Genomic DNA, 26312 nt, shown 5'->3' on the forward strand with positions numbered 1-26312 from the left:
ATCCATATAGTCTCCTAGCCCCATCCATGTAGTCTCCTAGCCCCATCCATATAGTCTCCTAGCCCCATCCATATAGTCTCCTAGCCCCTCCATATAGTCTCCTAGCCCCATCCATGTAGTCTCCTAGCCCCATCCATGTAGTCTCCTAGCCCCATCCATATAGTCTCCTAGCCCCATCCATATAGTCTCCTAGCCCCATCCATGTAGTCTCCTAGCCCCATCCATATAGTCTCCTAGCCCCATCCATATAGTCTCCTAGCCCCATCCATATAGTCTCCTAGCCCCATCCATGTAGTCTCCTAGCCCCATCCATGTAGTCTCCTAGCCCCATCCATATAGTCTCCTAGCCCCACCCAAATAGAATGGAACGATGAGTTATCAATTCTGTTGAGATGATAGACTGCATTCTATAGGCCTAGGCCAGAAATCAAATACATGACGTTCGTTATTAGTGATACAGTATATACAAACGTCGACTGTGAAAGCAGTCTGGTGCGAGGTGACTCCAATTCCCGAAAGTACCCGGCTGTGGGGGTTAAAGCGGCGACGTTATGATTGACTACCCTGTTTTCGCACCCTCCCTTTCCTGCAACCGTCCCTCAACCCGCGCGCAGTTTGCTTCCCAGCGTCTGTAGCAGCTTGTCGGCACCGCGCGCTTTCATTACTCCCACTTCCCACTTTCTCTCTTCTTTTGCCTCCGTATCCTGATAGATTGAGGATTCATTTTCTGCAATCCTTAATTAACAATGAACGCCCATTTTTTCTTCTTTTTTTCAATTTTGTCGGGTGAGTAGCGTACAGTTTAACTTCATATGAGCCATCTACTTGTTGCTTTAATGCTGTATTCAATTAATATCATACTGTATTCAATTCAAGTAATATCAGATACTGAACATAATGCTGGCCAATAATGACAATGATAAAACGGAATATTCTTGCATGGATAGCCTATACTTGGAACGCCTAGAAAGCCCACAATTAATATAAATAACATTTTATATTTTAGTTATTGGCTTATTGTTATTTTAAATAGTTTTTTTAACATTTGTTTCTCGTGGATGTCATTAAGAAATAGACCGTTTAAATATCTAATTTGTGTGGTTTCCTCATGCTTTTAGTGAACCTCAAAATCTGGAGAACTGATGTTTCGTTCTTTATGGGCTATAGCCTAATACTTTCAGCAAAGACGGCAATGTTATAAACCATTCCCAGATATTTGTCGCACCTATTTTTTATTTTAAACAGTACGTGCCATTCATTGTATATGAACCGTTAATAAATGGTTGTACATTTATTTCGTTTATTGAAAAGCAAAGCATGTTGCTGACATTTGATGTCAATCTTCGGTCACTCAGATGTGTGATTTCTTTGATTCCAAGGTAGCCTACTGTCTGAGTCAATTGTATTAGGCTACTTACTGTATGACATCTGAACTTCAAAGAAAATAATGCCGATCTCCCTGCTTGGCAATCTAAGCGGGAAAAACAGTCTAACTGAAACGAATAAACTAACCTACCTGTTGAATTTACTCAGGGACGAATATATAGTATATAGTTAGAAAATAGGGACAATTGAGGGAGTGTCATTGGCTAAGGAGAACACCAAATAAGTCCAAAAGATTTAGTCACTCAGGATCAGTCTACTCTACAACAAGAATACTGAAAGATGGACTTGTCCACTCCATCACCATAGGCTACAACAGGTGCAACTGATGTTGTCTGTGTCTAACCTTCCATCCCCACCTCTCTTATTCAGGAGGCTCCTGCTCTGAGGCAGAACACAGGTTGTTCTCAGTGATATTCTCCAGCTACAATCAGTACATCCGGCCAGTGGAGAATGTGTCTGACCCAGTTATCGTGCAGTTTGAGGTGTCCATGTCCCAGCTGGTCAAAGTGGTGAGTGTGTGTGTGAGCTTGTGTGAGCATGTGTGTGTGTGTGTGTGTGTGTGTGTGTGTGTGTGTGTGTGTGTGTGTGTGTGAGAGAGAGAAAGAGAGAGAGAGAGAGAGAGAGAGAGAGAGAGAGAGAAAGAGAGAGAATGTGTGTGTGTGTGCGTGTGAGAGAGAGAGAGAGGGAGAGAGAGAGACAGAAACAGAGAGAGAGAGAGAGAGGGAGAGAGAGACAGAAACAGAGAGAGAGAGAGAATGTGTGTGTCCACGTGTGTCCGTGTGTGTGTGTGAGAGAGAGCGAGAGAGAGAGAGACAGAGAGAGAGAGACAGAGAGAGAGAGAGACAGAGAGAGAGAGAGAGAGAGAGACAGAGAGAGAGAGAGAGAGACAGAGATAGTTAGAGAATGTGTATGTCCTTGTGTGTGTGAGAGAGAGAGAGAGAGAGAGAGAGAGAGAGAGAGAGAGAGAGGGATGGCGACTGCGTCCTCAGTGCCTCTGCTGTGCTGCTATGCTGTATGTCTCCCTGGTGTTTGAGAGTTCCACTCTCGGACAGTGGAGCGTATATCACACAGTACAGACTTTGAGAGGCCAGGCTCTGACAGGGAGAAACAAATCATTCCATAAATAACGTATTGAGCACAGAGCCTCTGTGCATTCTCTTAAATTAATATGCATTGATTCTGGGCGATGAAAGCCAATGTTGAGAACAGCTGTGTGTGGGTGGATGGATGGGTCTCAACTTAACTATATGTGTATGGTCTCATATGACACACCCAAGTGAAGAGTGGCATGTTCCGGGTTCTATCCAGGACACCTGAGATGTGCCCTGCTGTAAATGAGACTCTCTGGGGCTAGTGGGGGATATCAGCCTGAGCCTGGACCCAACAGAGCTTGTCAGATTGAACGGCTGAGTGGGTGTCTGATTGGTCAAGAGAAGATGGGAAATGTCAGCTCTCTGATTCCCTCACTCCTCCCATCTCTGAGCCCCTTTCGCTCAATCACTGCCACTTCACATGAGTGCCCTTGGTTTTAATGCCTGGTTTTGGCCGGGGGCTCGCTGTGAGGAGATTTGACGAGGAGAGCGGCAGCTGTTTCGCCAGCCTCAAACTGTTCCAGAGTGGATGACTTTAATTACACTTAAAAGGGGAGGGAAGAAGGGCGTCACTCACAAATGAACAGATGTATTATTATACCACAATACTGCCTGGCCCCTTATGTAACAGGGATCTTAATGTGCTGGGTATTGCCACATAAAATCCCTCAGGAACTTACTCCCTGTGTATACTTTATAACATAGATGAACAACACATTTGGGCCACTTTGTGCTACATCAGGCCTTATACAACTAGCAGTGGAATAACCTGTGTGATTAGTGTAACATATAGAAGCTAGGTACATTCAGTTAAGGACCACTTATCCATGTCTTGTCATGATCAGTGTTTATTATGGTTCCACATTTTGAGCAGGTTCTTGTTAAATGTCGAATAAAACATGGACACCACGAGTCTATTCCATTTCAGTAAATATCCTCTGTAGAGCTTTCTTGTGGAGGAACTGGGCTCCAATCCAGAACCTCTCGTTTCTGAACAGGACACATGACACATATTTCCCTGACCTCAGCCCATTTAACAGCACAGAAGAGCTTCCTGTTTTTATGGATGACCATGATTTCCTCCCCACGCCTCACACTCTTCCAACCCCTCTACAACTCGGATACTTCAGCCTGCTTATAGCTGGACTATTAGCTTATTTAAAACGCCCATTCTTCCAGGTGGCTCAGACATAATCTCTCATTTAAATAATGGTTCCTCAGTCTGCCTGGAGGGACATACAGGGCTGACCTAGTTCTGCAACCCCAGAACCACCTGCACTGTATCGACCTGCAGCAGTCTTCCTCATCTTAGAGCCAACACCTGGCGTGTCTCCTGGGAGCTCATCAGGACACATGAATGGTTAATGTTATGAGCTGGGTTCTGTCTGTCTGTTGGTCTTTTGGTTTGTCTGTCTGTCGCTGTCTGTCTGGCTGTCTGGGAAAATCTAAATTGTTTTTGTTCGCCTCCTATCCTCCGTCCACAAAGGTAATTGAGGAGCGGAGGTGAGGAGAGGAAACTTGGTTGTATGAAACTTGGTTGCTTGTATGAAATGAGACTCTCCTTCTCCACTCAGGAAAAGTATGTTTACAGGGGTGGAATCCATAAATAAGTGCCAAAAATGAATTAAGCTGGCTGTAGAAAACATATTATAGATAACAATTTAAGTAGCGTATCATTTTTAAATGTGTCCATACTTTTCTCCTTGTAAAAAACAACAGCTGATTCAAAGGGTGTGTCACAGATTCTAAAACACTTCCACTCTAGCCACCAAAAGGATACTTATGAGTATCCTCGGTGAGAGGAGGATATCGAGGAGTGGAGGACACTTCTCCGTTCGCTTACTAACGAATTGACACTCTCCTCGACCACTCAATCATTTATCGGTTTCTGGGTCATGGAGGAGAGGAGGACAGAGGAGTTGAGGAAAGGACAGACTTTTGACAAATTGAGAAGCTCCCTCTCTCTTCTTCTTTCTCTATTTCTTTCTTTTTCCATACTCCCCTCTTCTTTTCCACCTGAGCTGAGACAGTGTCAGGCCCTAACCAGCACATCGTGAGTGACAGCCTGCAGACAAGGGCCTAGAGGCTGAAGCTGTCATATAGTGGGCTGGAGGACCCATGTGTTCCTCTCAGTGTAGTGTCCCCTCCCTGTGTAACTCCAGCCAGGGATAGACCCAGGACAGAACGCTCTGTTCACCCTGCCATCCTGTATGGAAGATGATTGCTCCTGACAGCATGCCCCCTTTCTAACTCTGAAATATTCCTACAGTTCATGAACCCCCGCATTTAGCCTCTGGTCAACTTGTCCTTCTGAGAGTAAATTCTTCTTTTCTTTTTCTCAGGATGAAGTTAACCAGATTATGGAGACAAACCTGTGGCTGAGACATGTAAGTATAATCTTCATCCATCTCCTACTGTATGTGTATATGAATTACTGTTTAAACAAATCACTCCACTACATCTACTTGACCTACTGGGCTCCAGAGTGGCGCAGCGGTCTAAGTCACTGCATCCCAGTGCTAGAGGTGTTACTACAGACCCTGGTTCAATCACAGGCTGTATCACAACCGGCTGTGTTTGGGAGTCCCATAGGGTGGCACACAATTGGCCCAGTGTCATCCGGGTTAGGGTTTGGCCGAGGTAGGCCGTCATTGTAAATAAGAATTTGTTCTTAACTGGCTTGCCTAGTTAAATAAAAACTAAAAACTATCATACATGATTCCTGGAGGCCATAATGATATCTTACATTATTCATCAGGAAAATGCTTTTAACACTCCGGATATTAGCCTTCTGACACAGATTTATGAGCCATAGATTTACCCTGCTATGACTGGGTTACATTTCTATCCAGAGATGATATGCAGAGATGATATGCCATGACTGGGTTACATTTCTATCCAGAGATGATTTGCAGAGATGATATGCAGAGATGATATGCCATGACTGGGTTACATTTCTATCCAGAGATGATATGCAGAGATGATATGCCATGACTGGGTTACATTTCTATCCAGAGATAATATGCCATGACTGGGTTACATTTCTATCCAGAGATGATATGCAGAGATGATATGCCATGACTGGGTTTACATTTCTATCCAGAGATAATATGCCATGACTGGGTTACATTTCTATCCAGAGATAATATGCAGAGATAATATGCCATGACTGGGTTACATTTCTATCCAGAGATAATATGCCATGACTGGGTTACATTTCTATCCAGAGATGATATGCAGAGATAATATGCCATGACTGGGTTACATTTCTATCCAGAGATAATATGCCATGACTGGGTTACATTTCTATCCAGAGATAATATGTCATGACTGGGTTACATTTCTATCCAGAGATAATATACCATGACTGGGTTACATTTCTATCCAGAGATAATATGTCATGACTGGGTTACATTTCTATCCAGAGATAATATGCCATGACTGGGTTACATTTCTATCCAGAGATAATATACCATGACTGGGTTACATTTCTATCCAGAGATAATATGCCATGACTGGGTTTACATTTCTATCCAGAGATAATATGCCATGACTGGGTTACATTTCTATCCAGAGATAATATACCATGACTGGGTTACATTTCTATCCAGAGATAATATGTCATGACTGGGTTACATTTCTATCCAGAGATAATATACCATGACTGGGTTACATTTCTATCCAGAGATAATATGTCATGACTGGGTTACATTTCTATCCAGAGATAATATGCCATGACTGGGTTACATTTCTATCCAGAGATAATATACCATGACTGGGTTACATTTCTATCCAGAGATAATATGCCATGACTGGGTTTACATTTCTATCCAGAGATAATATGCCATGACTGGGTTACATTTCTATCCAGAGATAATATACCATGACTGGGTTACATTTCTATCCAGAGATAATATGCCATGACTGGGTTACATTTCTATCCAGAGATAATATACCATGACTGGGTTACATTTCTATCCAGAGATAATATGTCATGACTGGGTTACATTTCTATCCAGAGATAATATGCCATGACTGGGTTACATTTCTATCCAGAGATAATATGCCATGACTGGGTTACATTTCTATCCATATGATCACATAGTGTAGGGCTACAGAGAATACAAGGGACTGTACTGTTGCATGGCTTTCTGGTTTTGTCACATGGTTGACCCCACCTGGTGCTGCTGATATTGTCGTGATACACGCTGAGATGAGCTCATTCTGAGGGAAATGAAACGGAACTGGTATCCAGATATATAACAATCTGAACCAAATATCCACATCTGTGCTTAACCCTCATTCATCTTATACATGACCATCTGTTTGTCAACATGCCTAGTATAAGGGACCGTGTGTATATGGTAACAACCCAGTCACATGTCAATACAGTCGAGCCAATCACAAGAGGGTTGTGAAGAACCACTTACAGTTTTTCTCAATTGCTAAAACACTATAACCCATTGGCTGAACAAAGTTCTCAGTTGCCTGGACTCATTTAGCTAATTATGCAGTCTGTTGTCAATAACTTAAACTATTTCACGTGGTAAAACATAATTTTCAGATCTACCTTAGACTTTTCAGCAAAAGTCTAAACACATTCTCATTCTCAAAACACGTTCTGCACTCTAATGCACATGTCATCCATACTGGTAAACACAAGTGGCAACAATCAAATACAAATAGAGAACATATGTCATTGATTGAACACAACCACTCAAAAATGATTTAACCTGTTTCAAATGATGTGACACAACCAATATAAGCCAGTTCAGAGAGCAAACAGGTTGTTGAAGGTGGGAAGGGGAAAGTCTGAGAATGGATACTGTAGTACAGTGCATTGTAGGCTGTATACTGTACAATGGACAAATTGTACGGCCCTGAACATTGTGATTTCCATTTATTAACAGTACTGACTGCTCAATCGATTTTGACTGGTTGCAGGTTCATATCAAGAAAGAACAAGAATTAGAGTATCACAGACAAAGGACAAGTTTGTGAGATGCAGGGTACAGTACTGTAAAAATAGGGGTACAAGGAGGAGGAAGAACAAAAAACAAAATTGCAAAGAGCAAAGCAGAGTAGTAATTTCTGATCCATTTTGAGCTACTATGATAGAACATGTTTTCGTTCATCAAAAGACAATGGCGGAAAAATATGATTTTTTTTTTAGATTAAAAATGTACTTCTCCCTGAGAATTGTATGTTTTGAACAATGTGTTTTCTATTTTTCGGTGTATTGTTTACCGACTGCTTGAGAGTGTATATCATTTTGATCACTTTGTTTATGATTTGAGAGCCGTGTTTGATTTTGAACACAGGTAAAACTGTTTTGAGGCAAATGTTTCGTTTTGCAAGAGGAGTCAGAGGTTATGTAAATAGTGCTTGAAGATGAGGTTTTGTGTTTAATGTTTTCAGGAAATGAAGCAAGGTTTCAGAAATTGTGTTTTAGCAATTGAGAAAAACTGTAATCGAAAAACGTGGCCATCCGTTAATTGAATGGTTAATTAGATGAAAGAGTTATGTCTTTCTCATGACCGAAGAGGGAGAATATATAAGTGACACAGTCCTACAGCACAGAGGTTGTGTCTCCCCTGAGACTTGACCCATGACCTCCACCGTTCAATTAACGGATTAAGTGGTTCTTCACAACCCTCTTGTGATTGGCTCGACTGTATTGACATGTGACTGGGTTGTTACCATATACACACGGTCCCTTATACTAGGCATGTTGACAAACAGATGGTCATGTATAAGATGAATGAGGGTTAAGCACAGATGTGGATATTTGGTTCAAAAAACGTGGCCATCCGTTAACTGTCAATGGATCAAAAATATAGAACGTGTCATTTGAAATGTGTGTGGGTTTTATAAAAGAGTTTTATCTAATGATATGAGACAACCTACTACCTCTTCAGATCTGGAATGACTACAAACTGAGGTGGGATCCCAAAAACTTTGGAGGAGTGGAGTTCATTCGAGTGCCTTCTAGCAGGATATGGAAGCCAGATATCGTGCTGTACAATAAGTGAGTTAAACATGCAATTGCAATAATAATATGTACCGTGCATAACTGAGTTCAAGGATTTCTTCTTTGACATTGAAATGACTGAGTAGATGATACAAAACCAGGACATGACACTCATTTCTTAAGTAAGGCCCTCATATACTGTAGATTATTTATAATGGTGTGCATGTAAAGCCTATCAGACAGTGTTATCAAATGATGGAGCCTCAGGGCTTCTTTCTGATTAATTTAGCTGAGGGACAATAGTCCGTTGTTTATATTACATCCTTTATATTACAGCCAGAGGTCCACCAAGTAATCTTCAATGACTCATCCACCCTCCTCCTTCCCTGTTGTCTCTCTGTCTATCTGTCTTTCCCTCTCTCTGTCTGCCTCTCTCTCTCTCTCTCTCTCACCCCATCTCTCTCTCTCCCCATCTCTCTCTCTCTCTCTCTCTCCCCATCTATCTCTCTCTCTCTCCCCATCTCTCTCTCTCCCCATCTCTCTCTCCCCATCTCTCTCTCTCTCTCTCTCCCCATCTCTCTCTCTCCCCATCTCTCTCTCTCTCTCTCTCACCCCATCTCTCTCTCTCTCTCACCCCATTTCTCTCTCTCTCACCCCATCTCTCTCTCTCACCCCATCTCTCTCTCACCCCATCTCTCTCTCTCACCCCATCTCGCTCTCACCCCATCTCTCTCTCTCTCTCTCTCTCTCTCTCTCTCACCCCATCTCTCTCTCTCTGTCTCCTCACCTTCCCTCTCTCTCTGTGCCACAGTGCAGTAGGAGATTTCCAGGTGGACGATAAGACCAAGGCCCTGCTTCGCTACAATGGGGATGTGACCTGGATCCCTCCGGCCATCTTCAAGAGCTCTTGCAAGATCGACGTGACCTACTTCCCCTTCGACTACCAGAACTGCACCATGAAGTTTGGCTCCTGGACATACGACAAGGCCAAGATAGACCTAGTTCTGATTGGCTCCACCATCAACCTCCATGACTTCTGGGAGAGTGGCGAGTGGACGATCATCAATGCCCCGGGTTACAAACACGACATCAAGTACAACTGCTGTGAGGAGATCTACACAGACATCACCTACTCCCTGTACATCAGACGGCTGCCTCTCTTCTACACCATCAACATGATCATCCCCTGTCTGCTCATCTCCTTTCTCACTGTGCTGGTCTTCTACCTGCCTTCTGACTGTGGGGAGAAGATCACCCTCTGTATCTCCGTCCTCCTCTCTCTCACTGTGTTTCTCCTGGTCATTACCGAAACCATCCCGTCTACGTCGCTGGTCATCCCCCTCATCGGGGAGTACCTCCTCTTCACCATGATCTTCGTCACCCTCTCCATCGTCATCACTGTGTTCGTGCTGAACGTGCACTACCGAACGCCCAAGACCCACACCATGCCGTGCTGGGTGCGCAGCGTCTTCCTGGGGCTTCTACCCAGGGTCATGTTCATGACCCGGCCGGAGAGGGACCCTGAGAGGCTGCCTGAGCCTGGGGGGGTTGTTCAGCAGCTGATGCCCCCAGCCTCGCGGCCCTGTGTGGTCCACACAACAGGAACCCTGCAGGGGCAGCAGAAGCCCCAGGTCCTGGTCTCCACCGTGGCTGCCAGTGTGCTCCCAAGCCTGGCCCAGCGACAGCGCCTCTTCATCAGCACGGAGCTCACCAACCTCAATAACCTTAGCCTTGGTGGTGGTGGTGACTCGGTCAATGCGGGCTCCAGCTTCCTGTGTCGCGAGGGCCGCTGCAACTGCTGCTGGCGCCAGAGGTCCACCAAGCTGCCCACTGAGACGGGAGGAGGGAGTGGCGGGGTGGGGAGCATCGGGACCCACAGTGGAGGAGGGGCTGCTGGGATTGGGGGGGTCTGTGGAGGCGGTGGAAGCTCCTGCTCCAGCTCAGAGTCTTTGGATGGCAGGCTGATGACCCTGTCCCCTCACTTCTCACCGGAGGTCAGGGAGGCCATGGAAAGTGTCAAGTACATCGCCGAAAACATGAGAATACAGAATGAAGCCAAGGAGGTAAGTCGAGACGTATCACATGTACATCATTCACAATAGCTAAGAAAATATTCAAGGTCTATACTGTATCTACCATTTAGTGTCTCTGACAACTGTCTTTCAGGTCCAGGACGACTGGAAGTATGTTGCCATGGTGATCGACAGGATATTCCTCTGGGTGTTCATCTTGGTGTGTATCCTGGGGACCGCTGGGCTCTTTATCCAGCCCCTCTTATTGTTCGATATGTGACCCACTCATACACACAACAATTACACAGTGACTGAGTGTTTTAAATCATACATATACAGTCATGTTGTGGATCACCCAGTGATGCGGACCAAAGAAGCTGAGACGAACCAATTCTGTGAACGGAAGGGAACCAGATTATGGAGGAAGGCAAGCTGCTGCCAGCTGGTCCATGTCACTTCTCTGTATGTAGATACGTTTCTGATTGCTAAAGTGTGGTGTAGTAGTGATCTCTTAGTTGCTAAGGACCAGACTCTGAAACCATGTCAACGTGTAACTCTGTACTGCTGCCTACCCATTCCCTTATGTTTGCTCTGTGTAAATGACTTCATCATAGTGTGACTTGATTATGACTGGCACAAAGAAACACACTATCGTCAACAAAAGGACCATGGCTAAAGGAACATCGATTGGACCAAAGGATCCCCAACATGTACATAGCAATGACTGCTTAAAAGGGCTTTCCAGAAGTACACAAGTCTCTCAAGTCAATTTCACAGCTTATTGAATTCATATCATGTTTTCAAATGTTGAACATCGCTGAGTCATTTTGACATTGTTTATTTGTGAAATATTCACGTCTTCTATAAACTTACTGTATGTTCTTATGTACAGTATCATTCAAATCTGATTCTAATGCTCATTAAGATTTCAATGAACCACAGTGTCACATATTATAATAATCACAAACTGGTGAAAATTAAATGGCTATGATGCAGGATGGGTAACTTTATTACACCATGTGGGTAACTCTGAAAGCAACCTGAAATGCTTTTCATTGTGCTGTGAGGGGTGACACCATGTGGTTATTCTCTGCTACTACAACTGACCACAATATGATCCAGAGGTCACTACCATATGTCTGCAATCAAAGACAAGATTTTGTGTCTTCATTTTGCGTTTTTCATTTGGTTTGGCGAAGCACTCCATTTGGACAACTTTGAAAACAGCTCTCCAAAGGCTCTTTCATCCGAAACGTCTGCCATGATCCATGGTCATTGGATGAAGTGACTTCTGAAGAGGAGTGAACACATGCTAACCTACCTTTAAACTCATTGCATTTCCAAATCGATATTTCTCTCCATATGAAAATTGAGTTTGGAGGTCCAGCTGGCAGGCAGGATGTAGATGTGATTATCAGTAGCAACAAGGCCGTATAGAGGTTGGGTATAACCCTGTTACATCCTCCCTGCCTCTCTGCCTCCCAGCCTGCCTCCCATCCCTGCCTCTCTAGCTCCCTGCCTGCCTCCCTTCTCTGCCCCGGGCCCCCTTCAGCTTTATTGGATCACAATCAATATGGAGACCTGGTGATGAAATACATCATTAGTCTGGGGCCTGGGCTACGGTCTTCATCTCACCATCCTACCGCTATGCCAAAGAGCATTTCTCCTGCTTTAACTTGACACCACTTACACTCTCTGTTAATAAGGAGGATGTGGTTGAGATCTCTTATTGTGTTGTACCATCATTCAAAAAACAGTTTGGTGTACAAGAGGAGGGAATTCACAGTTAGGAGTTATACAGTATATATCTATGGCCTGTGGTATCTATGACAGAGTGATACATTTGAAAGAGGATTTTTGGGGAGCGTTTCAATCCTACATTTGGGCAGACATGGAATCCCTGGATGTTGTTTCTGTGGCTGTATGTTGTAGTCAGTAAACTGTAATCAGGTTGTCACTGTGAATCTTAACTGGATGTTAGCCAGGAAGCACAGTCACATACTGTATGTAGTACTCCATCACTTCTGATAACATTTCCCCATCTGATTGATTGAATTAAAGCTCACTCAGGGCTCATTTAAGTGAACTAGTTATCTGAGGGGGAGATCTGTAACAGACAAAGTACTAATTGTGTAAAAGGTTGTGGGGGGGGGGGGGGTTGACTGCATTTATAGAACAGAGATGGTTCCATGACCACACTCGTGTGATGAGTAACCTTGTCTGAGACCTGAAGAGTTGCATTGCATGCAGGTGACCCGCGTTCTGTCCCTGTCGGTCACACTTAAGAATTGTCCCATTGTTTTTGTCCGTATGATATCATTTCGCATCCTTTCATTTGAGAAGAAAGCATGAGAAACTTGAGAAGAGCGCAAGTTGAGATCATTGATTCCATGCACCTGTTGATCTTTTGAGTTATGGATGGTCAATGTTAAACAATACATATCATCCTCCAGGTCTGTGGTGCAAACATATCCTGTAGCTGCTACAGTCCTACAAATACAGGAAATGACATCATTCGTATTCACTATTCTCAGGCTGTCTCTGATAAAATGATCCCCATCTAGTTTCAGGTCCATACCACATACACAAGTGTTGTGTCTTTGCTATGCCGGAGTAAGTGATATGACATGCTATTTTATAAAATAATTTCTCTGCAATTAATATTACCTGATTAAACTAATCATGCACATGTAAATAACTAGGAAAACGGGGCACCACGGAAGAATGTCTATAGCGCTGTTGTCTTCCGAATAAACTCTTAAAGACCTGGTAATCTTTTATATCAATAGCAGTCAATTGTTAATCGTCACCTTATTCAGTCTCATCTGAAAATCGTAACATTCTCGTAACATCTTCACGAGTTGAATAACCAATACAAATGTTGGTTTAATTATTTATTTACTAAATAATCACACAGAATTACATATACACAGGATAGAGCATACATTGATTACTAATTATGTCATACAAGAAAACGTCCCTAGGGGACGGAACCGATATGACGGCTGGTTACACAAAGAAAGTGGGTTGGGTTCGAATGAAAGCGCAGGAAGACTAAGGAACAAAAGGATTGGGCCTCTATTGGACCTCATGAAGCTATGCTATTCATTCTAAATAACCGCCCATTTGGAAAAGGAAAGTGCAAGAAATATTTACTCTGAGCTGCGCTTCGATTGATTGGTCATAGATGGAAGGCTGGGTTGCCCAGCAGAGATCTCCCTTGTCCTTTGAAGAATATGTCATGTGGTAGAACGAATACATTGTAGTACCGTCGCTGTGTGGTAGAACAGATACGTTGTAGTACCATCGCTGTGTGGTAGAACAAATACATTGTAGTACCCTGTCTTTCTGAAGAGATTGTCCATCCTGTCCTAGCCCACGTTTACAGCTGCTGCTGCTAACTCGACGTCTAGGATGTATCACTTCTTTAGTGAATAATTGTTCAAAGTTCATACCAAGTTGCCATACTATAAGCTCATGCTATATTCTGACTGGTATAGTCGAAATTCATCCTTCCAGCGTGCCAATCGTCACCTCTATGTTGAAATTCGTCCTTCTAAACGTATGGACATTAGTCCTCACGTCCCCGGAAACACAATGTTAATTTTGTTAGTTTGTAGTCATTCAACCATTTGCAACCAGAGCTCACGCTGAGGTTGGCTTTGTTCTGTAGTTGATATTAGCCATTTTAAATGTATGGACAGCAGTCCTCACGTCATTCACAACCAATGTCTGTTCACATGGCCGGGGCTACTGAGTGAGCATAGTTCACTTATGAAAAAATTATTTTATTTAGAAGCTAAAATTACATTTAATATTTTCACAAATAGTTTCATATTTAAACATTTAAATTGCACAACAATTCCATGTGAATCTGTTAACTAGAATGTGTAGACTTTCCAAGATACAGTTTATGTCATCCTATCATTAGTAATAATGTCTCAGACGACAACTGATCTGACATATTCTTTAAATACCAACAGATATTTTCAACCGGTTGGATTACCAAAATATGGTTCCGTTCCCCACCCTTTTGATGTTACCAGACTCTCAGTCACGAATCCCGCCGAAGATGGTGCCTCTTCCTGTTCGGGCAGCGCTCGGCGGTCGTCGTCGCCGGCCTACAAGCTGCCACCAATCCCCTTTTCTGTTTCATTTAGTGTTGTCTGATTAGTTTCACCTGTTTGTTGTTTAGGTTTTGGTTTTGGGCTATTTAAACCCCGTAGGCCCGCCGGCTTTTGTGAGGGCTTGTTTTCTGTTATTTGGTGTGTGTGATTTCTGTGGATGTTATTTTTCCCGAACCGTTTCATCCTGTTGTTTTGGACTGGGTCTTTTAGCGCCCGTGTGTGTGGCGTTGACCGACACTGTTGCTTTGGGAATAAACTATCCACGTATCTACTACCCTGCTCTCCACGCCTGACTCCTCCACCCACTACTTCTAGAAGTATTGTCACTCTCGCGATGTTAAGAAAGGCCTTTCTAAGAGTCCAATCTGTAGAGTAGAGAGAGAAATGGGGGAAGGTATTTATGGGTGTCATAAACCTCACCAACAGGGCAACGTCATGACCCAAGGTAGAAAGAGTCAACCAACAAGTGTTTCAACAAGACTTGAACACAATGATCATTTTCATCCTCATCCTGTGTGAGTATATTTATGAAAATTAACCTGATATTGATTTAGTTTTAATTGAATTCAAATGTATTCCACATTTTGCTATTTAGATGGGTCTATGTTGTATCTTTTGAATGTATTTTCTCTTCTAAGGTGCCTTGTCAAGAGAGACCATGGTCCAAAACACAGGCAGGTTCAAATCCATTAATTATTGAAGATGATTGAATTCTCGTTTAGATAATTACAATGTGATACTCTACACATAAATGATTTACATATTGCAGATATGTTATGCCTCAAATACTTTTTATTTTCTGAAATATTAGCCAAGGACATTTTTCCAGCAAAGATCTATTGGACTTCTACAGGAACGATAATGGAGGGAAGTGACCTATTTGTAAAATGTAGTACACATGGGCGCAAGGAAGATAAAGTGGCATATGTTTACTTGTGCATTAACGGAGTTGCAGTGGATCAGAAGAAAACTATAGAAGAAGACACCCTTTTCACCATGAAAAGTGTTACTGGCCAACAGGCTGGCAAAAGGAGATAATCAGGATCTTTTTACTGTCTGGATAGGTCATTGCTGTTAGACATTATTTGACACACACTGAGTGTATAAAACAATAGGAATACCTTCCTAATATTGAGTTGCACCCCCCTTTGCCCTCAGAACAGCCTCAATTCGTCAGGGCATGGACTCTACAGTGTCGAAACATTCCACAGGGATGCTGGCTCATGTTGACTCCAATGCTTCCTACAGTTGTATCAAGTTGCCAGGATGTCCTTTGGGTGGTGCACCATTCTTGATACACATGGGAAACTGTTGAGCGTGAAAAACCCAGCAGTGTTACAGTTCTTGATGCACTCAAACCGGTGTGCCTGGCACCTACAACCATAGCCCTTTCAAAGGCTCTTAAATATTTTGTCTTGCCCACTCACCCTCTAAATGGCACACAATCCATGTCTGAATTGTCACAAGGCTTAAAATCCTTCTTTAACCTGTCTCCTCCCTTTCATCTACACTGATTGAAGTGGATTTAACAAGTAACATCAATGAGGGATCATAGCTTTCACCTGGATTCACCTGGTCAGTCTTTCATGAAAAGAGCAGGTGTCCTTAATGTTTTGTACACTCAGTGAATATGGATATACTATCCTTTTCAATGTTTTTGATACATGTATATTTCAAGGTGGCTGCAAACATATTTTACACCTTACATGATTCCTGTCTTTTCCTGCTCATACAGACCGTATACTCCCTGCAGACATATCACTTGCAGGCTCAAGAACTGTGAGAAAGGGAGAAGGTGTGGAGTTTAAGTGTACTATTTCAGACCCCAGTTTTCAAACAAAAAATACCAGTGACTTAGTTCACTCTTACCTCTGCAAGTATGGCTCTGTTGTTCAGATCCAGGTGTTTGACGTAAAGAGCACGGAGGCAACGTTTACGATGAAACGTTTATTAAAGAATGACACAGGCAACTACAGTTGTGTGCTTGACCTGCAATCAAAACCCCTCACAGATAAAGACAAAAGATTATATGGAAATAATGCAGTATTTCTCTACAGGTTGATGGTAAGAATGTATGGTGTTTCTCTAAATACTTACATATTGAAATAATATAATCACTACATACATATCTAGTTTTGTTATTAGAAAATCATTGTTGATGGTTCATGGTTGCAGTACGTTGTTACTATAGAAATGAGATCTATAACAACAAGTTACATGCCTGTTTTGCTTTCCAGTGTCCTGGAGTCACTTAATCCCACTCGTGTACTGCGTCTGGAGTCACTTAATCCCACTCGTGTACTGCGTCTGGAGTCACTTAATCCCACTCGTGTACTGCGTCTGGAGTCACTTAATCCCACTCGTGTACTGCGTCTGTTTTCTTCTGGTCTTATCACTGATAGTGGGCATATGGTGGCTGTTCATTAAACAAGGTGAGGCCATTTAACATGGACATTACTCTGGATATACGGCTTTGATTCATATAGAATCATGTTTATCAAACTAATACATTTCATATCTGGATTGAATGAACTATCTGGAGCTTTTCTAATGTCATTGTCATGATAGTTAACTTGAGTTTTAACCAATAATGTTACATTTCTTTTTTTGCGCCAATGACCGGGGAGGGTGATGGTGATGGTAAATGTGTTTTTTTAAGCTCTTGCCGATAAAACTATTGTTCTATTAATTAACATTTTTTTCCCCATTCTGGGATATTTATTTTGTCTTAGACGGAACGTCAAATGTGGAGGAAGAATCCAGGTAGAAAAATCATGTATATTTGACATTTTATTTTATGAAATAAAACTGATTTCTTTGTGTTTATTTGTATTATTTTCTTTGAAATGAAATGTCACAGACTACATTCTGTAGTTATACTGTAATGAAGCACTGGAGAAACAACAAAAAACAACAAGCAAGCAATACTGCAGTGTGCTGCTTCTATATAAAGGTGTATATGAATAAGATTAATATAACGGAATGTGACTATCTAATAACCACAACCAATGTATAATACACTGTATGTTGTTTATTTGTCAGTGATGAATTTGCCTTTGACAGTGTGGCCGGTAAGATAATATTTATTTCGTTTGGATAATGGTTAGCTGCATTAACTATGCTTTAAATTAAATGTAAGTGTGTTTTAAAATACTAACCATGCTGATAGTAAGTAAGTGGTCATGAAATTAGATTCAGTGCCTATATTTCTTATTTTAAAATATAATTGTGGTCTTATTATCCCCCTAAACAGGTGGGGAGGAGTCCCAGGATGTTGGTGAGAAATGTTTAGATAATATGATGCTGCACAAACATTTACTAATTATGATGTAAATGAAAAATAGGTATGTTTTTTCATTCTTACATTTGCAATACTGGGTAAATGTAAATAAAAAAATATATAGATATTTTTAGCATCTTGAATTTAAAAGAAGGATATTTAAATACATTGCTTTAATAAGAAAATAAGATATTTAATCTTCTAATCTCCTACACATGTGATACAACATACCAACATTTGGGGGAGAAATGCTAGATAATTAAGTTTTAAAAAATTATGATAATAACGATTATTACAATTTTGAATAGGTATGTTTTTCTGATACTGGGTAAATGGTCATGACTAAAATAATATGCCACATCTTGAGTGAAAATAATTCACATCTTAATATCTTCTAATCAGGTGATGAGATTGATACAAACCATGACATGGGTGAGAAATGCTTAGATATTATGAAGCTCCATAGAAATGCAATGATTATATTGTGACATTTACAGTACTGGGTAAATGGTGATCTAACAGACTGCAGGGCCTTGGCCAATTTTTTTTGCTAAATAACATGTTTTAATTATATACATTTAACTTCCATCTTCTTATCTCTGAAACAGTGGATGCCACGTACCAAGAAATTCTGGTGAGTTGTGAGTTCCAAATGAGCTTTGACTAATGATAACTAATGATTATGTTGACTCTTAGTTGTATAGGCTTACAGGTCTAGACTCAATTTCTTCCTCTTGTACTTTTCGCGCCTATTGTAATTTTATATTTCAGGTTGAAACACGGAAAATTAAACACGTTATAGCACGTATTCGAGGTGAGTTCAATAGTTTGAAATAGTAATAATAGTAAGTTAGGTGTATTTATGGGGATTTCCATACGTCAGACAGAACGAGTCAGGTATTGTTTCACGGTATCTAGCGGACCATGCAAAATATCTTGTCTCACTTTCTACGTCAATGGTGTAATTTCTGATAGTTAGACACGTAAGTAGGTAGCATAGGAAACCACAGATGCATTCAGTAACATTCTTGCTATTCTTTGTACTTCACATAAAGCAACCCAAGATAAGAATGGTTTACATCATGATCTGGGTATATATCCTCTGTGCAGAGAATACAGGCTTGAGACCTTCTCCTCAGAGCTGCAGTGTATCATGTGGTGTACACTCTTCAATTTAGCATTGCTTCTGTGGTAAACCTATTTAGTCATTGCCTTAATGTCATTGTCCTACCTCATCTTGGATCCTACAATATCCTGAAAACGGAAACATTTCTGCTATAAGACTGAACACACAGCTGTCATCTAACGCGACAAAGGATTTGTTGGACCGGATATAATATGTTGGGGACTTTTCATCCACAGATGCAGCAAATCAAGGCCCATATACAGAAGTTGTGTATGCCAAGTTATGCAAGAAGAAAAGACATCATCAATACATGCCTTAATCCTCATTAGATCGGCATTAGTTCATAGCAGTAGTGCATGTGTACTTCATGGTTTACAGTATCTATAAATCTGTATTTGATGTATTGTGTATTCAATGTGTTGGACTACTCCCTGCATGTTCAAGTTGACGATGATGCCAAATTGTTTTGTGACCTGACATTTGCGGTGCATTGTATTATATCTTCAGTGGGAGTAATAAACATTTTTTGGAATCATTTTGAAGTACCACATGAAGTATTATTGCTGGATATACTATTGCATTCTCCCTCATGAAAAAATATGTTTCAATGTTCTCAAACTGGGAATGTGGTATCACATTAGATGACAGCTGTGTGTTCGTCTTATAGGCAGAGTTTCAGTTGGCACAGCAGTTTAGAATATCACCCTTGATAACAAGGAAGACTGTGGGCTCACTTGGTCTAACCAATAATGTAAGGCTGTCCCATTCTACAGTCCCCCTCTAAAACATGCAAGGATACATTGTAGTTTAAAATAAGCCATTCTTAAATATGTGAATCTTACAGACAGTTTTTTGTTTTTTACTTGTATGCAACTACAAAGCCCAGTGATAAATAATACATATATTAACATATGGATTTACATTTGCATATCCACTGATGTACAACATAGACACAGTCCAACTGCAACTTACGGACAATTATATAAGGAAATTAGACTGGCACTGCAAGGCTAATCACTAATTACACCGTATCAGACACATTTCAATGTTGCTGATGTGAACACCATAAACAATGAAGATGAGGTCAGAGGACTGATGTGTTTCTTCAAAATGAGCTGCCTAGGACCAAGCCAAAGCTCTGTGAAGAAACTTTGCATGAAGGTTAGACGCTTCTAATTTGGTCCTATACAGTTTACCATAATTCACAAAGCTACATGGTTATAGACACAGTATGTTATGTGTGAAAACATCACAACAGGCTGAAGATCACACCATGAGTCCTATCTTATTCACAATATGTGAGTGTTTTCACAGTATTGATCAAGGTAAAGCATACATTTGGTCTAATTTTATTTTCAATATTCAACCTGGTTATACCAACTGTTATCTCTATTTGTTTCCAAATTCAGCTTTACTGGTTAACTTGGCAGAGACAGGTACACTTTACATAATTTAATTCTAAAACACAAATAGTCAAATCTGTCATTTTATTAGCTAATGTCTGAGAAGATTCATTGTAAACATTGGAACTTGTGAGATTTACATTTTTGTTCATAAATTGTATTTTTCACTCTTTAATGATGAAGCGAATATCTACCCAGCAAAGCTCTTTGGAGCTAGTACCCACATGAGAGAAGGAAAGACTGTTGATGTGAAGTGCAGCACTACAGGCAGCAGAAAACCATTGAGCAAGGTCTATGTTTACCTTTGCAAGAATGGAATTGGGATGAGAGTAAGAGAGCTGGAGAAAGGTGAAGATGACACCATTTTCACCATCAAGGATGTTGAACGAGAGGACTCGGGCATCTACAGCTGTGTGTACACCATAGAAAAACTCAAACTCAGTCAAGTGAACGCAACAGGTGTCAATCTAGTCATCATTCAGGTCTACAGGGATGGAGAAGGTAGGACCTACTTTGTATTGTATGTGGATGGATATTAAATTGTTAATGTTGACTATATGGCAAGCTCTGTGTACATATGTACATGTCTATCTGTTCTGCACTTCAGAAGAGGTTCATCAAGAGGTCCATGAAGAGGCTGCACGTGATGTGAGAATGGTCAATGTAATCCGACTGATAAGTTCAGCTGTTGTGGTTATACTTCTTTTGACTGTAATGTATGCTAGTTACTACTGTCCAAACATATAATGATGTGTTTCCTGGATGATGCACTGACAGAATAACAATACCATTTAGTTGGTAATTCTTACATGTAATCTACAGTAGGCCTAAATCTCCCTGTGCTCCTCCCTCATGACACAATTATAATTGAATTTGAAAGAATGTTCATTGAACCTACCAGACTAGGTGGTTGTCGATATCAATCAGGCCTTTGGTTTTGTGGTTGGGGTGGTGGGTAAAATGTTCAATAAAGTGTACATAATTTAATTTATTTTGTTAAATGAATGTATGGTGGCAGGCAAGTAATAAATATTGTATATTTAATTATAAATAATCTTGCTGTCTGTGTTTTGAGTCATGCAGACCAGAAAGTCACACAATTTAAGATACTTTTAGGGTAGAGAGAGTTTAAACAAAATTTTAACACCATGATCATGTTTGTCTTTATCCTGTGTGAGTATTTATCAAATAAAGAACCTATTTTATCCTATTTTTGTAACAATATTAACTTTAAATTTGTTTCACGTTTTGCAATGTATTCCTTGTCGTAAGAGGCCATACCCCAAACAAAAGGCATGTCAACGTTGTTTCATTAACGTTGGTATCGTTAACCAAAAACGTTCTAGTATGTTTTTGACATTTTGAAGATTGAATTCCACTGTTGAGTTTTTGTATTTTAATTTAAAAAAATATTCATAATATATCTGTAGTAATAGTGGAATGATAGTGTTTCACAGTATTTCTTACCCACTAGTGTTGTGATTGGCTGTGATATTCGCCTATTGATTTTGTTCTTCCGTCTGTAAGGCCCAGTACATCACCGGGAGCAAGCTTCCTGTCATCCAGGACCTTTATACCAGGCGGTGTCAGTGGAATGCCCTATTTATTGTCAAAGACTCCATCCACCCTAGTCATAGACTGTTCTCTCTGCTACCGCACGGCAAGCGGTACCGGAGCGCCAAGTCTAGGTCCGAGAGGCTTCTAAACAGCTTCCACCCCCAAGCAATAAGACTCCTGAACAGCTAATCAAATGGCTACCCAGACTATTTTCACCCCCCAATACTTTATAGAGCCACCTTTTGCAGCAACTACAGCTGCGAGTATCTTGGGGGTATGTCTCTATAAGCTTGACACATCTAGCCACTGGGATTTTTGAATGATATTTTCAATATAATATGGAACACAAAAATACTGTATATGCATGTTCTATGTGCCAACTACTTTTCCTTTTTTCAGATATTAGTTAAGGACATTTTTCCAGCAAAGATCTATGGGACAGAAACAAGAATAATGGAGGACAGTGACCGAGTAGTAAAATATAGTACATTTGGGCGCAAGGATGAGTCAGAAGTGGTACATGTGTACTTGTGTTTGGATGGGGTTGCAGTATATGTGGACTAGCCAACAGAAGGGCAATTACAGTTGTGTGTTCTCTAAAACCCAATATCCACTCTCTGAAGAGCAAGAAAAAGGAGATCATTCACTTTCCATCCAAGTGATGGGATCTTTTTACTCTCTGGATATGTTATCGTTGTTAGAAAGAGTGAACATATGGATACAATACAGTTAGAGTCAGAGGTTTACATACACCTTCGCCAACTACATTTAAACTCATTTTCACAATTCCTGACATTTCATTCTAGTAACAATTCCCTGTCTTAGGTCAGTTAGGTTCACCACTTTATTTTAAGAAAGTGAAATGTCAGAATAATAGTAGAGAGAATGATTTATTTCAGCTTTTATTTCTTTGGAAGTATGCTTGGGGTCATTGTTCATTTGGAAGACCCATTTGCCAAGACCTAGCTTTAACTTCCTGACGGATGTCTTGAGATGTTGCTTCAATATATCCACAGAATTTTCCTCCTTCATGATGCCATCTATTTTGTGAAGTGCACCAGTCCCTCCTGCAGCAAACCACCCCCACAACATGATGCTGCCAACCCCGTGTTTCACGGTCGGGATGGTGTTCTTCGGCTTGCAAGCTTCCCCCTTTTTCCTCCAAGCATAATGATGGTCATTATGGCCAAACTGTTCTATTTTTGTTTCATCAGACCGACCAGTGGACATTTCTCCAAAAAGTACAATCTTTGTCCCCATGAAGCAGTGGCTTCTTCCTTGCTGAGCGGCCTTTCAGGTTATGTCGATATAGGACTTGTTTTACTGTGGATATAGATACTTTTGTACCTGTTTCCTCCAGCATCTTCACAAGGTCCTTTGCTGTTGTTCTGGGATTGATTTGCACTTTTCGCGCCAAAGTACGTTAATCTCTAGGAGACAGAACGCGTCTCCTTTGTGAGCAGGTTGACGGCTGCGTGGGCCCATGGTGTTTATACTTGCGTACTTTTGTTTGTACAGATGAACGTGGTACCTTCAGGTGTTTGGAAGTCAGAAGCTTCTAAAGCCATGACATCATTTTCTGGAATTTTCCAAGCTGTTTAAAGGCACAGTCAACTTAGTGTATGTAAACTTCTGACCCACTCGAATTGTGATACAGTGAATTAATTATAAGTGAAATAATCTGTCTGTAAACAATTGTTGGAAAAATTACTTGTGTCATGCACAAAGTAGATGTCCTAACCGACTTGCCAAAACTATAGTTTGTTAACAAGGAATTTGTTAACAAACTATAGAGAATTAAAATGACCAGTCATTCTTACCTCTGCAAGAATGGCTCTGCTGTTCAGATGGAGGAGTTTGATGTTAATCGGATGGGGGCAACTTTTATGATTAACAGTGTTATTAACATTGACACAGGCAACTACAGTTGTGTGCTTGATCTGCAATCAAAACCCCTGGAAAATGCAGTCAGGAAATGATATGGAAATAATTCAGCCTTTCTTCAGGTTAATGGTGAGAATGTATAGCTTAAAACTTTGCAAAACACTTTTTATTCATAGTCACTATATGAAAGGAAGAGTTCAATAGACCAACAAATTGACAAAAAAAGGGTAATTCATCTATCTACTCTGTATTTCAGAGGCTGCACATAATGTGAGACTTGTCAATGTAATCTGATTGATAAGTTCAACTGTTGTGGTCGTACTTCTACTGACTGTTAGTTACTACTGTCCAGACATGGTGAGCTCAATGTCTTGATATATGGGACACAGGGAACTTTGGTATAGTTTGGGGATTTTCACAAAAGTCAGGTAGTAAGTTTTACGTTTCTCTGTTGGGGGTGTTATTTCTGATCATGAGAGGTGCAAGAGGCCGTTTGCATAGAAAACCTGTCCAGATGTAGACCTATTCAGTCACATTCCTATTTTTAGCCACGAGCTCTGTCTCACAGTATTGCACACGCTTTGCTGTTTACAGAGAAGCACAGGAGTGAAAATGTATAATGGTGAACACAGGAATATAAATAGGACTTGGGGTCTCTCCACACATAGCTTCCATCCACATGTCAAGTCACAATGAAGGACGTGGACCTGACTTTTTCTGTGGTTTTTGTTCTCAGATGCAGCAACTGAAGGGCCTTAAGCAGAAGCCGTGTACCAGACCACACAGGATGTTATCAGTACATTTAATAACAGCAAACTGCAATCTTTTGTTAAGCCATACACGTGGACTGTTTATCTTGCATTGTGCAAGTGTACAATATCTGTTTTGTCTACTCACTCCTTGCATGCTGTAGTTTAATGTAGTGAACATTATTGTTAAGTCCACATTATTTTCAAGTCCACATTTTCATTATGTTGAGAACTGATACACTCAGCATTCCATTTCATGTTTCACTCGTGCACTAGTTGAGCTACTGAGCTAGTGAATAACAATGTATGAATCCCTGCAATGGTTTCAGTAAAGTTCAAAGGATATCAAAGGCCCGACCTCCATTCGTATAATCATAAGACATACAACATAAATAGAGACGTTACATATGCTCTCTTGCAAACTCTAGTTGATATGATTGCCTATTTTTGTGGACTTCATTTTGTGAAGTAGTGGAACTTGAGTGAGAGTTTTGAAAGGGATGAAAACATTTTCTAGAGTACTACATACTACAGTATCATTGTTGGACACTATTGTTGGAAATGTTTCTATTCATTATAAATGTGTTGGTGTGAGCTTTTTATAAGCTCAGTATCATAGGCCTGTGGAGTTTGGAACCCAGCATTTGAAAATTAATAGGAAGACTGTGTGTTACACATTGCAAAAAGGTCTAATGTAACACTGTCACGCCTGCGGCGCCAGACTGCCTTCATTACTTACACCTGTCACCATCATTACGCGCAGCTGCGATTCATTGGACTCACCTGGACTCCATTACCTTGTTGATTTCCCCTCCTATATCTGTCTGCTTCTTTGGTTAGATCCCTGTGTCAGCATTAATGTCGTTGTGTGTTCCTGTCCAGACGCTGTCCTGTCCTGTTCCATGTCCGTGGTTAATTAAATGTTCACTCTCCTGTACCTGCTTCTCATCTCCAGCATCGTTCCTGACAGTGACTCCCCATCACTTACAAAGCCCTAGCTAAAACAGACTCAAAGATCTAATGTTGCTGAAAAAAATTAAATCCACATCAGTAGATACCAACCTACACCATTAGTCACTGCATGTGAATCCCACAGCCTCGAGTCTCTAACTGTAATGATACAGGTATCGAGGTGACAGAGTACTAGAAAGTCAAAGAAGATGATAAAGTAGTAACCCATAGTAACTGATTGAACAAATACATTACATGTTTGGGTTGCATTGTAATCAGAACATCATATCATAGAAATTGTCCAAGTCACTACTTCTTAAATGCTGCTGCATTAGCGAGCATTTACCATACATTTAGCTGTAGTTAAATTCACCACAATATACGCATGCACACAGGTTCTCTGGCCGATTATATACTTTATACTTCCATTGAAGTAAGATTTCTCCTTATTGATGTTATAGGGGAAGTTTTAGGGTGTGAAAGATTGAGGGGGGTTTATTCCATGTCATTGACCACATGGATACACTTAGAATAAGATCTGTCTAAATGATGATGCATCTGTCTACATTTGGTCTCTATTTCAGAGGCTGCACATGGTGTGATACTGGTCAATGTAATCCGACTGATAAATTCAGGTGTGGTCATACTTCTGCTGACTGTGGTGGCTGTTAGTTTCTGCTGTTCAAAAAGAGGTAATTATGATGATTAATATGTCTTTCTGGATGACATACAGTAGTGATCTACTGACAGATAAGAACTGTTGGTAACCCTTCCT

General features: G+C 40.9%; 1 protein-coding gene and 1 long non-coding RNA gene across 2 annotated transcripts; both read left to right on the top strand.

Moving 5' to 3' along the window:
- Positions 1-573: 573 nt before the first annotated feature.
- On the top strand, positions 574-12536 carry LOC110506460 (neuronal acetylcholine receptor subunit alpha-3). The gene is made up of 6 exons (XM_036964255.1): positions 574-786; positions 1756-1895; positions 4820-4864; positions 8396-8505; positions 9260-10511; positions 10615-12536. Exons 1-6 carry the CDS (start codon positions 747-749, stop codon positions 10738-10740), a joined length of 1713 nt encoding a protein of 570 aa, XP_036820150.1. The 5' UTR covers positions 574-746; the 3' UTR covers positions 10741-12536.
- Positions 12537-16174: 3638 nt separating this feature from the next.
- On the top strand, positions 16175-19500 carry LOC110506228. The gene is made up of 7 exons (XR_002470933.2): positions 16175-17019; positions 17320-17350; positions 17630-17658; positions 17841-17864; positions 18270-18299; positions 18476-18501; positions 18639-19500. It is a non-coding gene; the product is annotated as an uncharacterized LOC110506228 (long non-coding RNA).
- The last annotated feature ends 6812 nt before the right edge of the window (positions 19501-26312 follow it).

This window comes from Oncorhynchus mykiss, chromosome 26 (genome assembly GCF_013265735.2).
Source record: "Oncorhynchus mykiss isolate Arlee chromosome 26, USDA_OmykA_1.1, whole genome shotgun sequence".
Classification (NCBI taxonomy): Eukaryota; Metazoa; Chordata; class Actinopteri; order Salmoniformes; family Salmonidae; genus Oncorhynchus; species Oncorhynchus mykiss.